The sequence below is a fragment of the Lissotriton vulgaris genome, chromosome 2_1, assembly GCF_964263255.1.
Source record: "Lissotriton vulgaris chromosome 2_1, aLisVul1.2, whole genome shotgun sequence".
NCBI lineage: Eukaryota > Metazoa > Chordata > Amphibia > Caudata > Salamandridae > Lissotriton > Lissotriton vulgaris.
In genome coordinates, this window is record NC_141687.1 from 46,056,489 (window position 1) to 46,070,783 (window position 14,295).

General features: G+C 44.0%; 1 protein-coding gene across 2 annotated transcripts in view; it reads left to right on the forward strand.

The window, feature by feature from the left end:
• TTLL4 (tubulin tyrosine ligase like 4) overlaps nucleotides 1-14,295 on the forward strand; it is a 400,271-nt gene that overhangs the window by 301,333 nt on the left and 84,643 nt on the right. For both annotated transcript variants that reach the window (XM_086954424.1, XM_086954426.1), the window contains one exon: nucleotides 9,017-9,157. In XM_086954424.1, the coding sequence (XP_086810550.1) occupies nucleotides 9,017-9,157 (141 nt within the window). The remainder of the gene's footprint in view (nucleotides 1-9,016; nucleotides 9,158-14,295) is intronic.

The following is a 14,295-nucleotide window of genomic DNA, read 5'->3' on the forward strand; positions in this document are numbered from 1 at the left end:
TAGGGAACAAACATTTCCAGTACAAAGTACTTCCGTTCGGTCTGAAATCCGCACCAAGGGTGTTCACCAAGTGCATGGCAGTGGTAGCGGCATGTCTACACAAAAAAGGTCTTTTTGTGTACCCATATCTAGACGACTGGCTCCTGAAGAGCCCGTCCCCTCATCAAGCCACCAAAGACTGTCGTCTGTGTCTTCAACAACTACACAGGCTTGGGCTCCACGTGAACACAGAAAAGTCAGTCCTGCATCCCACACAAACCATCCACTATCTGGGAGCAGTCCTAGACACAAATTTAGGAAGAGCGTTTCCTTCGCAGGAGAGACTATCTTCCATGGGGCAGAAATGCAGAAAGTTACTTCAGTTTCCTCGTCCAAAGGTGCGAGAAGTAGCGTCTCTTCTGGGCTCCATGGCGTCCTGCATCTTCCTAATTCCAAACGCCAGGTTGAGGATGCGTCCTCTACAAGAGTCTGTGGAAGATCAGTGGGACCAAGCGACAGGAGATTGGGAGGATCGAATCATCCTATCTCAAGCAGCACTGTCCTCAATACAGTGGTGGACTCGCCCTCGGAATGTCTTGCAGGGAGTCCCTTTTCAGCAGCCTCTTCCTTCGATGTCTGTGGTAACGGACGCATCTCTGGAAGGTTGGGGTGCTCACATGGGTCATCTTCAGATTCAGGGTCGCTGGTCGACCAACCTTCAGACATACCATATCAACATGCTGGAACTTCGAGCAGTTCATCTGGCGCTCAAAGCGTTCCTTCCAGCAATCACAACGGACAAAATCTTGGTTCAGACGGACAACACTACAACAATGTTCTATCTGAACAAGCAGGGAGGAACCCGGTCTCGCCCTCTGTCTCAGGAGGCCCAGACAATATGGCACTGGCTTCTGGCTCGGGGACTGTCGGTGGTGGCAGTACACCTTCCAGGCGAGCTAAACACAAAGGCGGACGCACTCAGCAGGCACTTCGAAGATCAGCCAGACTGGGTGCTAAACGACGAAGTAGTCGAAGAACTCTTCCGTTGCTGGGGCCGCCCAGACATAGATTTATTCGCGGACGACAAACGCCAAATGCCACGCCTTCGCGTCCAGGTTCCACCGACCAGGGACACAAGGGAACGCTCTCCTGCTGGAGTGGACAGGAATGTTCGCCTATGCGTTTCCTCCTCTGGCACTGATTCCGAAGGTGGTGGCCAAGCTCATCAGATCGAGCATGGACATGATCCTAGTTGCTCCGGATTGGCCGCGACAATGGTGGTATCCAGACCTATTACATCTGTCGCTGTGTCCACACAGACGTCTGCCATGCAGACCAGACCTGTTGAGCAAAATGAACAGGAGGATCCTGCATCCCAACCTCCCGTCACTGAACCTGACTGCATGGCTCCTGAGGTCTTGCAATACGGACACTTGAATCTGCCTCCAGAATGTATGAATATTTTAAAAGAGGCAAAGAGGCCTTCCACAAGGGCGTCTTATGCATTCAAGTGGAAGAGATTTTTCATTTGGTGTAGGGACCCTGGCTTTGATCCCACCAAAGGACAAGAAGAGGTAGTCCTCCCTTACCTCCTTTACTTAGCGACATCAGGGTTGAAATACGCTTCTATCAGGGTTCAACTATCTGCCATAGTAGCGTACAGAAAATCACCTACACAAACGTCGTTTTTTCAGGTCCCAGTGGTTAAGGATTTCCTTCAGGGATTGAAGAAGGTCTATCCCCCTGTGAGAAATCCTTCTCCTCCCTGGGAGTTGAACCTGGTTCTCTCCAGGCTGATGTCTGCACCGTTTGAACCTATACACAAGGCCTCCTTGCAGCATCTCACTTGGAAGGCGGCCTTCTTGGTGGCAATAACCTCTGCTCGCAGGGTTAGCGAGATTCAAGCACTCTGCACCAAGGAACCCTACACTGTGTTTCACCACAACAGAGTGGTAATGAGGGCGCACCCTTCTTTCCTTCCAAAAGTGGTATCGGATTTTCATATAAACCAAACGATTACCCTTCCTTCGTTCTTTCCTAACCCATCGACCCCAGCTGAGAGGTCGTTGCACTCGTTAGATCTTAAACGGGTGCTAAAGTTTTACCTAGAAAGAACGAAGGGCACCAGAAAGACAGACCAACTCTTTGTCAATTATGGTTCAATGAGGACCGGGTTTGCAGCAGCCAAGAGGTCCATCTCCAGATGGATTGTCTCATGTATCAAACTAGCATACCAGCTGGCTGGCAAACCTTTGTTACAATCACCCAAAGCTCATTCCACTAGAGGGAAGGCAGCCACAACAGCATTTTTACATGACATTCCCATGTCAGAAATTTGCAAGGCTGCGACATGGAAATCAGTCCATACCTTTACAAGGCATTATTGCCTAGAGTCGGATTCCAGAGCGGATTCTCAAGTAGGGCAAGCCTCCTTGAGAAACCTATTTGGGTAGAATAAGGCCTATTTTTGGGCCTACGAATGTGAATGTTACCTGTTGATTCCTTTGCCCGCAGGGATGAGGTGAGGCTCGCTACTCTATTCTAATGCTTATGACTATTGATGAGGATCCCCTGGAAGAGAAGGATTAGTTACTTACCTGTAATCCTAGTTCTCTTCCAGGGGTATCCTCATCAAAGTCATAAGCAACCCTCCCGCCTCCCCGGGCAAAGGACTTTGTTTATTAAGTAGGAGATGTTTTAACCTGTTATTACCATGGTTTTGTTTTCAGTCTCCGAAAAGAACAACTGACCTAACTGTAACCCCTGAGGCATGATGGGAAGCTAGGGGCAGAGGTGCCTTAAAGGCACAGCGTCAGTTTTGGTACATGCAGCCACAGGGTTAGCTTTTCAGTCTTTTTAGACTGGGTATTTGCAATGCAGCCTGGGAGCTGTATATGCTTACAGTGTGTTATAAGAATTTCTGCTGCTTTCTAAGCATTAAAACAGTTTCTAAACAAGCATTGGTGTTGTTTATCATGTTTCTAATGCTAATACACATGTATGGTGGAAATTCTTCACAGCATATTCCAGCTCTACTGTTTTATTTGGCTGCAATTGCTTATTTTTATATATATATATTTATATATATATGTATATGTATATGTGGGGCACATATAATATATTGTTTCCGGGGTCCCGCGCATGGGCGGGAATATTCTAATGCTTATGACTTTGATGAGGATACCCCTGGAAGAGAACTAGGATTACAGGTAAGTAACTAATCCTTCTATCAGGTACGCCCTAGATGATGCAGACACTGCTTCTAGAACTGTCAACACCGGTGTCCTTTTAAGAAGGCATGCCTGGTTACGTATTTCAGGATTCAAACCAGAGGTTCAGACTTCTATCCTCAATACGTCCTTCGACAAGGAACACCTCTTTGGCCCTGTGGTAGATTCCTCATTAGAAAAAATGGACGCAGAAGTGGCCAAATCTATGGGAGCCCTTCAATTAACACCAGGACGCAGCAGAGGGTCCAAGAGTACCTCCTGAGATACTACCACCACTACATGTAAAGGCAACAATCAACCTCTAAGGATTACTTCAGAGGGTGTTACAGAGGCATCAATGGCAAAGGTAGAGGTAGAGGCTCAAATACACAGGCCTGCCCCTCCAATACCAAACAGTGACTTGCATACACTTCTCCTGACCATTTAACACCTGTCGTGGGCGTTTTTCACATTTCCTACCAGTCTGGCAGTCCATAACTACAGGCAAATGGTTACTGGAAATTTTTTCTGGTTATTGCCTGGAGTTCACCTCCAAAAATGTCTCCACTGTCACACAAACTGTCACCGGATCACTTACACCTCCTCAAACAAGAGGTTCAGTCTCTCCTTCTAAAAGGGGCTATAGAGCCCGTACCAATACAAGACCATGGGTCGGGCATATACTCCTTTTACTTTCTGATACCCAAAAAAGACAGTTCTCTTAGAGCAATCTTGGGCCTCAGAGAACTAAATCTTTACATACAGTCAAACCATTTTCACATGGTAACACTTCAACAAGTGCTACCACTTCTGCAACAGGGCAACAATTTATTGTCTACTATAGACTTAAATAATGTCTCTTTTCATATTCAAATACATCCCGCTCATCGCAGATTTCTCAGATTTGTGGTAGCGGGCCAACATTACCAGTTCAATGTACTCCCTTTTGGAGTCACCACTGCTCCCAGAGTCTTCACAAAGTGTCTGGCAGTAGTCGCTGCTCAGCTGAGGAGACAACACATTCATGTCTTCCCCTACTTTGACGACTGGCTCCTCAAAGCCAGTTTGTTTCCAAAATGTCTCCAACACACTCACAGGACACTACAGTTACTACACCAACTGGGGTTCACAATCCATGTGTTGAAATCACATCTTCCAGTTCTCAAAACTACCTAGGAGCCACTTTAGATACTCAAAAGGCTCTATCTTTTCCCACCACAGGCAGAATTTGCAACATTCAGGCTCTAGTTCTCCAGTTTAAAAACAATCACTCACTTCTAGCTCGGGTATATAGGCATCTACTGGGAATGATGGCATCTTGCATCATGGTCGTTCCCCATGCCATGCTTCACATGCGTCCCCTACAGGAATGCTTAGCGAGTCAGTGGAACCAATCGCAGGGTCTTTCAACCAATCTAATGTTGGTAAGCGGCTGTACTCATCACTCTCTGCAACGGTGGAACACACAAAATTTATCAAAAGGACGGCCCTTCATAGACGCAGTTCACACACTACGCTAACAGTGGACACGTCCCTCACTGGCTGGGGGGTGTATCTTCAGCACCCTATAGTGCAAGGCCTGTGGAGTCAACAGTATAAATCTCTCCACATAAACCATCTAGAGCTGCTAGCAGTCTTTCTAGCGCTCAAAGCATTTCAGACTCACCTGGTTGGCAAAGCTGTCGTAGTTCGTACCGACAACATGACGACTATGTATTACATACAAAAACGCGGGGGGGTCACACACTCTGTCACACTTGGCTCAAGACATTTGGAGGTGGGCCACTCACCACAAAATCTTATCTCCTAGCGGAACACCTCCCAGGAATGAACAATGAGATTGCGATCTCTCTCAGTAGACAGACAGCAAATACACAAATGGGAACTACACCCTCAGATTCTCCTCCCATACTTTCAAAGTTAGGGAGTCCCTCAGATAGATTTGTTTGCCACACACCAAAATGCCCAAACCTCACCTGCAGGTACCCACACCTGCTCTCCAGAGGCAATGCACTATAGATGAACTGGTCAGGGATATTTGCCTACGCTTTTCCGCCTCTCCCACTCATTCCATTAGTGGTTTGGAAACTCAGACAAACATCCCTCACACTGATCCTAGTAGCTCCCAAATGGGCCCCCTCAACCATGGTTCACAACCCTGTTGGAGCTAACTCTGGTTCAACATCAAAAGCTGCACCTCACATCCTGTCTCCTCACACAGAGCCATGTAGAAATTAGGCACCCAGATCCCAAACAACTAAACCTTGTGATCTGGCTCCTGAAGTCATAGTTTATCTAAATCTCCCATCTGACTGTATGAACATCATCAAGGAGGCCAGAAGGCCTACTACAAGAGCCTGCTATGCAGCTAAATGGAAACGTTTACGTCCTACCACTGAGAATTCCGCCTGCCCCAGTGTGGAATCTTAACATAGTCCTCACAAGGTTAATGGGCCCAACTTTTTAACCCATGCATAAATGTGAGCCACAGTTTCTCTCTTGGAAAACTGCTTTTCTCATTGCAATCACTTCACTAAGGAGAGTGCATGAACTACAGGCACTAACCACAGAAGAACCATTTTTTCCCAATGCACAGACACAAAGTGGTTCTTTGTACTAACCCCAAATTTCTACCTAAGGTACTATCTGCCTTTCACATCAATCAGGCGGTTGAATTACCAGTATTCTTTCCTCAACCTGATTCTGTGGCAGAACGAGCTCTAGAAACCTTAGATGTCAGAAGAGCCCTTTTATATTACATTGAGAGAACAAAATAATTTCGCAAAACCAAACAACTTTTTGTTGCTTTTGCACCACCGCAGAAGGACAATCCTATCCCCAAGTCAGGTATTGCCAGGTGGATTGTTAAATGCTTTCAAACTTTTTATGCAAAAGCAAAAAGAACTTTAACTATACCCCCTAGAGCGCATTCCACTTGGAAATTAGGGGCTACAATGACTTTCTTAGGAAACATCCCCATAGTTTACATTTGTAAAGCTACAACATGGCCTACACCACAGACATTCATCAAGCACTATTGTGTAGATGTGTTGGTGAGACTACAAGCTAATGTGTGGCAAGCACTACTTAGAACACTGTTTCGCACAACTCCAACAGTTACAGGTTAGACACTGCTTTGGGAGAATACTGCTGTATAATCTATGCAAAGCATGTGATCTACAACTCGCATGCCTCGAATGGATAATGTTACTTGTACAGTAAACATCTGTTCTTGGCATGTACATCTGTAGAGTCACATCAGCCTCCACGGGTACCTGTAACAGTTGCAGTTCTCTATTATACATACATACGCATGGACATCTCAATTCTCTACTACTAACTCCATTCTCACTCTCTGCGGGAAAACAATCTAACAATGGAGTCTATGCCCATGCGCACTATCACCGAAAGGAGGATTCGCGTACCTTGTGACAGGAAAGATTTCTTCAAAGAAAAACAACTTGCAAACACCCGGACTCAACACTAGACGGCAGGAGTATGCAAAGCATGTGAATCTACAGCTGTACCTGCCAAGAACACATGTTTACTGTGCAAGTAACATTATCCATAGGGAACCTAAGAATTGTTAAGAATAAAACACTTAATCACCTTACAAGGTTTTTCCCCCAAAGTTGCTCCAAACTTCTAGAACTTCTTCCTGAAGCTCCTCTTGAGGGTTCAAAGGGTCCAAGACACAATGCAAGGGTCTCAAAGCCCCAAGATGGTCCTGGAAAGTTTGGGATGACAATTCCCACAATGCACCTGGCCAAAACCCATAGGTCCATGCACTCCAGGCAGGGGACTCTTGGTGAAGTAAATCTGTTGCTTGCAGGGTGTCCACACTTCAGTGCTCTTGAAACAAAGTACATCCAAAGTGCTGTAGTTCCAGATAATGCGGCAAGCGCAGTTAGTCACAATGGAGGGCCTGATGGTGCAAATCAAGGGGAGAACCTGGGGGTACGTAAAATGCCCAAATATTGTAGGTTATCAATTTTTAAGTGCCCCTAGCACCAAGGTCGAGTTTGGGCACAGTTAACATTCAAAAGCAGCTCTGCAACACAGGGTTGCTTTAAAAATGACCTCCGGCGCTCAGTAGTGCACACATGTAACTGCAGGCAGAAAAGGCTGCTGGCCTTATTATACACTAGGGACTTAAAGGTAGTTTTAACCCCCTGCCCTATTATGTACTAGTGATGTATAGGGTAGGTCATGCCAATAATAGGGGTACCCTAACCCATAGTGTACCCTAGTGTGTGTAGGTGTTTTCACTGTATTAGTGGTTTCAGCATAGCACTGGCCTTGGGCGTGGTTAGGCAGAGCCCAGGGACTGTCATTCAGTTACCATCAGTACCAGTCCACAACAAAAATGGTAGTACCCAGGGCACAAGGTGACATTGCAACAGTCCCTCCTTAGTATCTCCCAGAAGGACTGCACCCTTACATGTGTTGTTACTCAGCATGTTTTATTTACAGTTTGTGAGCAATTTTTTCTTATGGACTTTCTCCTAGCTGCTGTTGCCGGCAAAACACACTGTCCCACTTCCACAGCACATTTTCCTGACTTTTTAAAATGTAATATTGTATGGGTTGTTTAAGCAGCAAGAAACTCTGCGCTTTTCTTTTCTTATACGCAGCTCTCCCAACTCCTTTTAAAAAATATTGTTTTTTTTAACATTAAGTACAGCATGCAATGCTTACTCTTCAACAATTGCAGCCACTCTCCTTTGCTTCCTATTGCACTGCTTGCCCAACTGTATCTTTTCTGCTGTGTAGGGGTGCAAGGAGTCTTTCTTCCCCGCCCACTCCATGCCACCTCACAGGGCGGAACAAAAGAGCACTCCTTTTAGGCCACTCTCCTAGCTTATAGACCATTTTTCCCTTGTCTGCCCCTGCTGAGGGGCGGCATCAGCACCTTATGCTGCTTTGGGTGTCCTAGTCCCATTCACTTGTTGCTCCCTGGTCCTCCTATAGTTGCAACTAAATGTGGGAGGGTCCAGAACGTCTTCTTGTCCGCCCACTTCATCCTCATTAGTGGCTTTTGCTGCAGGCAAAGGGAGGGGCCGGACCTGACCCCAGTCCCACCCACTCATCGCCTATGGTCTCGCAACTGCGAGCATTCCAGAGTGAGATCTTAACCAGCTGCACCCACACACTCTGTGCACGAGGGTCATCTCGTTCTGTCTCTGGGTCATTAAATATACATCACTGCTGTAGTTTCAGGGAGGTGCATGTCTCCCTCATGCTTTCAGTCTCAGGAGTGTTTCTTTTCAAAATCTTAGTCAGATTGCAGTTTTAGCCCCTCCATGTGTGCAGAAGACATAAGAGGCAAAGGCGCAGTCCACCCCCTCAGCCCACCCACCACAGTATTTCTTCTCTAGGCTGAGGGTGCGGCTCAGAACCTTCCTGCACACTGTGCCAAAACCATGCCATCACTGGCAAAGCATCACAGGAGCAAAATGAACCCGCCCTCCGAAAGAACGGATTGTGTTTTGCTTATTTAAAGTTTTCAGAATGCTGTGATGGTCTTAATTTTAAAACATTTGCATTGCAACGCCACTAGCTCTAAAAAATGCTAGACCTATTGCATTGCAAATCCTGGTTAATTTATGCACAATGGTTGTGTAATATTTTCCACTTCCCTCTTTATACCTTTACTTAGCTGTGGAAATACCTTGGTGTCAGTAAAAGCTGCCTGCCTGGTATGTACGCCCACAGTCTGAGTATTGCGCACTGTTGCCTGATCAATAAAAACACTTGTCGTAGTGGCACACGCAGAGGTTAATCACAGAGTAAACTGATCAGATAATGTGACTGTTGCTTCTCCACAGCCTCCATTCGAACTCCCCGCTGGACCTGAATATCAAGGGGCAGATGATTAGTGACCTTTTGAATCTGGCAGGCTTTGTTCTCCCCAATAAGGACGAGATACCAACTGCAGAAAGCTCAAATGCCAGCAGCTCCAACACCAGGTGAGTGTTCTTCAAGCTCCTTCTTGACGGTACTGTGCACAGAGAACCGTGTCTCCCCTGTATTGGTTTAAAGAAAAAATACAAAGCACTGTCACTTTAGTGGATACTCCCAGTCTTGACGTTTTGTTGGCTATTTATATATTGTAAATGTTGCAATAAACCTCCAAGACTGTCCGCGCTGTTTACTATGGATTTCGCATTAGTACAGTGGCAGTTAACTAGATAACAGATGGGATTAAATTACAAACTGGATACTGCCTTTTGCAAATGTGTTGCCCTTTCCAATTCTAATTATTTTGTGTTGGTTGCCGTAGGCATTGAGGTCGACCTGTTGAGTATCTGGCAGTTTGTTGAGTTGAAAGGTTAGAACATAAATAATTTGAGAAATGGTCACAGGCCCAATATTGACTGGCCTCCTCTATGCCGGTCTGATATAAACATCGTTCTCTGTGCTCAATTTTTGTCATTGGTACATAGTTCATCTGCTCATTTCATATCCCTCTTCTGAGTCTTCACTCATGCCATGTATACTTTGGTTTAAAGAATGGCATCATGTTGAATCCCATTATCCAAAGCTGGACTCTATGCCTGGTGCTTTCAGTGTAAGGGCTCTGAGCACTTCTGGCCTGACTAAATCCTCTGTAAATCTTTTTTCTGCAGAGCTTTAGGGAATCATTTTACTATGTGGTCATCCATTTTTATGTTCCTTGTACAGCAGGGTGTTCATGTTTTTTTTGCCAGAAAGCTTATGTTCATCAGCATCTTTGGTCCAGTGTTTTTTCAGTCCCCTAACAATTGGAAGATTTGGTGTTTTGATTTGATTTGATTGTTGGATTTGTAGAGCGCACGATTGCCCAAGGATGTCTCGGCGCTAAAATGACTATGCTGCAGAAGTGGGAAGAGCCGTGCGACAGCCAGACAGTACTATGGTGAAAAAAGCCATGTCTTCAGGTTCTTACGAAAAGACAGCAATGAAGGGCAGTTTTTTAGTTCTACCAGTAATTTGTGCCAGGTTTTTGCTGTGTTCAGTAGGACCCCCCCCCCCCCCCCCCCCCCCCGCCCCTCCTCTTAGTTGTTTAAATCTATAAATCCAGGAGTTTTGAGAAGTTTGGCACTACTAGACCTTAGAGTTCTAGGAGGGTAGTAATGTAGTAAATTATTTTTCAGAAAGTGAGGGCCCTGATCCATGCAAAGTTTTGTAAGCCAGGCATGCTGACTTGAATTAAATTCTTTTTTCTACGGGGAGCCAGTGGAGACTTCTCGTTTTATGGGCCACTGGTTCAAACCTGGGAATATCCAATACCAGTCTGGCTGCTGCATTCTGGAGACAATGTAATTTTAGTAATAACTGTTTTTGCAGCCCTACATACAGGGCATTCCCATAATCCATTTTTTGATAGCCAGCAAGGTTACCAGGGTTTTGCAGGTGTCACCATAATCCTGTCTGCCTGTCGCATGGCTCTTCCCAAATGTTGCTGCAGCTCTAGTATTGGCGGTACTGGTAACACTTGGGTGACATCTCCGGCTTTACACCAATGTCCACTCTATAAAATTCCCGCCACTGAACTGTATGGTGTCTGATCTGAATTTCCCGAACACCTCTAAGCCTAGTACGGGCTCCTTCTTGTCCTTAAACTATTAGTTTATCCTCAATGCCGGCTAGTTGCATAACCACATGTTCTCAAATTTCTGCATAGGTCAAAGTTACTAGTGCCTCTGATTGGTATGTTGAGGGCACCTTTACAAATTAAGTAGAATGTGAGTATTTAAGGCCAACAAACTGTCATCTATAAAACTACAAAGTGCTAGCATCATCCAGTTATTTTAATTTGTCATGAACATTTTGGGTTCACATCCTTTGTGTTTTCCACTTCTTCCTTTCTTTTATCTTAACACTATTCTTTCTTCTTGGCAATTTCCTTTTTTCATGGTTGCAGCATTTACTTTACAGTTTTTTTATTAATGCTCTTAAAATTACAGAGTCTGTTTACTGATCCTCATTACAACCCACGTATTACATTTTAACTTTGTTGGTGTAGTGGATTAAAATATCGATTCGCAGCATGTGCAATGAGATAGTGGGCATAACTTGATGGTTCCGGATGACTCGCTACTTCAAGCCCTCTCGCAGCATTGAAAGCATTGAAGCAGACATTAGTCTAACCCATATAACAACTGCAGGCTGCACGCCAATCATCTGACCAGAGTTAAGGTAATCCTGAAAACCTCCATATTCACATGGATCTGTGTGCTAGGAAGCTTGTGACACAGCCAACAACAATTTGGTGCTCCCTTCACATGAGTCTATATTGCTTCGCCCTCCCAAATAATAGAACATACTGCCTTCCCACACGGAGGCACAAACACAGCGTAGCAATAAAAACACCTGGAAAGGGATTTCACTATTATAAGATGACCATCAAAAGACTGTTCCGATGAGGCACAGGGTCAGACTGATTTGCATATAGCCATGTCTGAACTGGGGTGGCAGAGTGGGCTAAAGAACAGTGATGGATTAAACCCAGATCTTTTGACTGGGTGTGAGTGTTTGATTGATTCAGATGCTCCGTCCATCACCACCCCCTTTTGTACCGCTGTTCTCAGAATAAGGCATGGGGGTTTATTCTCTAACAAAAAGATGTCAAATGAACAACATTCAAATGTATATTGAGATATATATATATATGTATATGTGCAAGCAATAATAACACACTTATAAGTAAGCAAATGTAACTGTTAAATGCATGGATTAAAATATATGAAACAAAATACTAGCAGATAATATGAACGTTCAAAAGCGATGTTTTCCTTGTATTAGGAAACTTGTATTGTCATCCTTGAAAAATTCATGTCTCCAATAGGGAACATTTAACTACTTCTAGGTTCCAGGAACACTTTCACAATGTATAAAAATAATCATTTTGCTTTTGGCACTTTCAAATGTTTACAAAAAAGCTATTTTAAATATAAAAAAGTCACTTTTGAAAACTAGTTGGGTACAGTATACATTACTGTAGTCTTATTGAAGAAAAATGCAAGGGAAGTAAGGGACTTTGAATTAGCACTGCTTCTCTTTGCTCAGTCTTCCAGCACACTCTCCTGTCTCCCTGCTTTACCCTCTTGATCGCATCTCCCCCACTCGGTCTGCTATGCACTCCTCACCTTGCTATTCCTCTGTACTCTATCTCCTTCACTTTTTCATCCCTCACACCTCCTTGTAGGACTCAACTTGTTCTAATTTCATCTGCCTAGCCACTTGTCATCTTTCCCAGATTTTCCTAAGCTTTGACTGACAAGGATTGCATTGAATAATTGAAATTTCTAAGCCACATAAAACAAGCATTTGCAATGCAATAGGTCTCACATTTGGGAGAGTTAGAGCTATTGACCTTGAAAATGACTTTTTACCTATGTGTTTTTGTTTGGAGTGAAGTGGATGTATGTCATAGCTTGCACTGCTTGGCAGTCAGCACAGGTACCGTAATCACAGCAAAAGATTTCTCTACACGATTACGTTCAGGGCTTCTATTTGAAGCCACAGAAGAGACAAGATGAGCCCTAGTACAGGTGAGCCCTCAAGTTTCCTGTTCTTTGAAAGGAAAAGTCAGCAATTATGAAATTCTCCTGCGGGGACTGACACTGCCCGGTCCTCCAGCCCATATTCTGAATGCATGTCTCGAACAGACAGCACTAACTAGCCAAGACCTAAAAACAAATTCCTGCCATCATGCTTTACAGTCCGATGGGTCATGTCAAAGCCGTGCTTCTGCGGTTCCAAGCCTTGCAACTATTACAGCCAAAAACATCCCATAGCACAGGGAACCTGATTTGAGTATCCAAATATTATCATTTTGCTAGTCCAGCAAATCTGAGTACCTGATTCAATTGATAGAATACATGGCATTAATAAAATACAATGCTTGGGACATGTAGTAAACGTATGGGTAGAGTCTGGCATAATGATATTGCACAGTAAGCACTTTAAAGAATCTTTCAGACCCCACTTAAATAGTCTAGAAAGTATAATTAGAACTATTGTTTTAAAATGATGAATTGTATGCCGAGACGGTAAGATTTGTGTACTACCTGAAAGCTATACTTAATTTCGTTCTGAGAGGTAGCTACACCCATATTCCTAGTTAACTTTGCAGCCACACAAGCAAATTAGGTTCTAAAAGTGGTAAAGCATACCAAAACACCCTGTTTAGGTGCTTTAGTAATGTAATCCAAAAATGTATTGGGTGTCAGGTTAATCTTTCTGTGTAAGGTGCTGTAAAAAAAATGCTGCAGCTGCAAATATCTTTAAAAATACTTGGATCAGAATTGCATATGCGCTTTGCTGATCCTCGACAACAATACAATACAATACCATCTCTGGCTACCTGTCCCAGCATTGTTCGGTCTTAATCTTGCCAACTTCTTAAATAACTCGTGTACAAATTAGGTTACGTTTGTATTGTAGGCAAGCTGCTTAAAACTGGATATATTGCCTAAAACCTGATAAGTTTAAATTCAGCTGGGTCAATCAAGTCTTTCAGCTGTAAAATTCCTCAAATTTTAGCTTTTAAAATGAGGAAACTGACCCAACAAGGTCAGATCAAAGCGACCCATAACTGCAAATAAGTTAAAAGTAAGAGGACACAAAATATAGCAAGAGGTTTGTAAGAGACATGCTGGCTAAATTAGGAGGTAATTGTAAACGATGAATAGCAAGGCTTCATAGAACGCAAAATAATCGTTTGCCGGCTGGCCTCGAATTTCTTTCAAGAAATGCTCTAGAAAAATATGAGCGATTTAAACTAAACAAATTCAAATACTGGGGAAAAACAATCCTTAATTACCTTCCAGTTAATCCACGTCTAAGTCTGTCTCATTTCCTTAATATTGCAGTAGAATGTATACACAAAGCTTCATATTTTCTTAATTATGTCTACACAGCTAATTGAAACCTGAACACTCAAGGATATGTCTGGTTTAACAATCCAGTGTTCATTTGAGAAGTGGTATCTGTTTGGGGGGTAAATCCATTCTGCATAGGTCAGCAGATGAGCTGATAACCTAAGCAAGATAAATGGATAGAACTGGAGTGTTCGAGGCATGTGGGCTGCTGAATTCATATCTTAGCATAGATGGCCGCC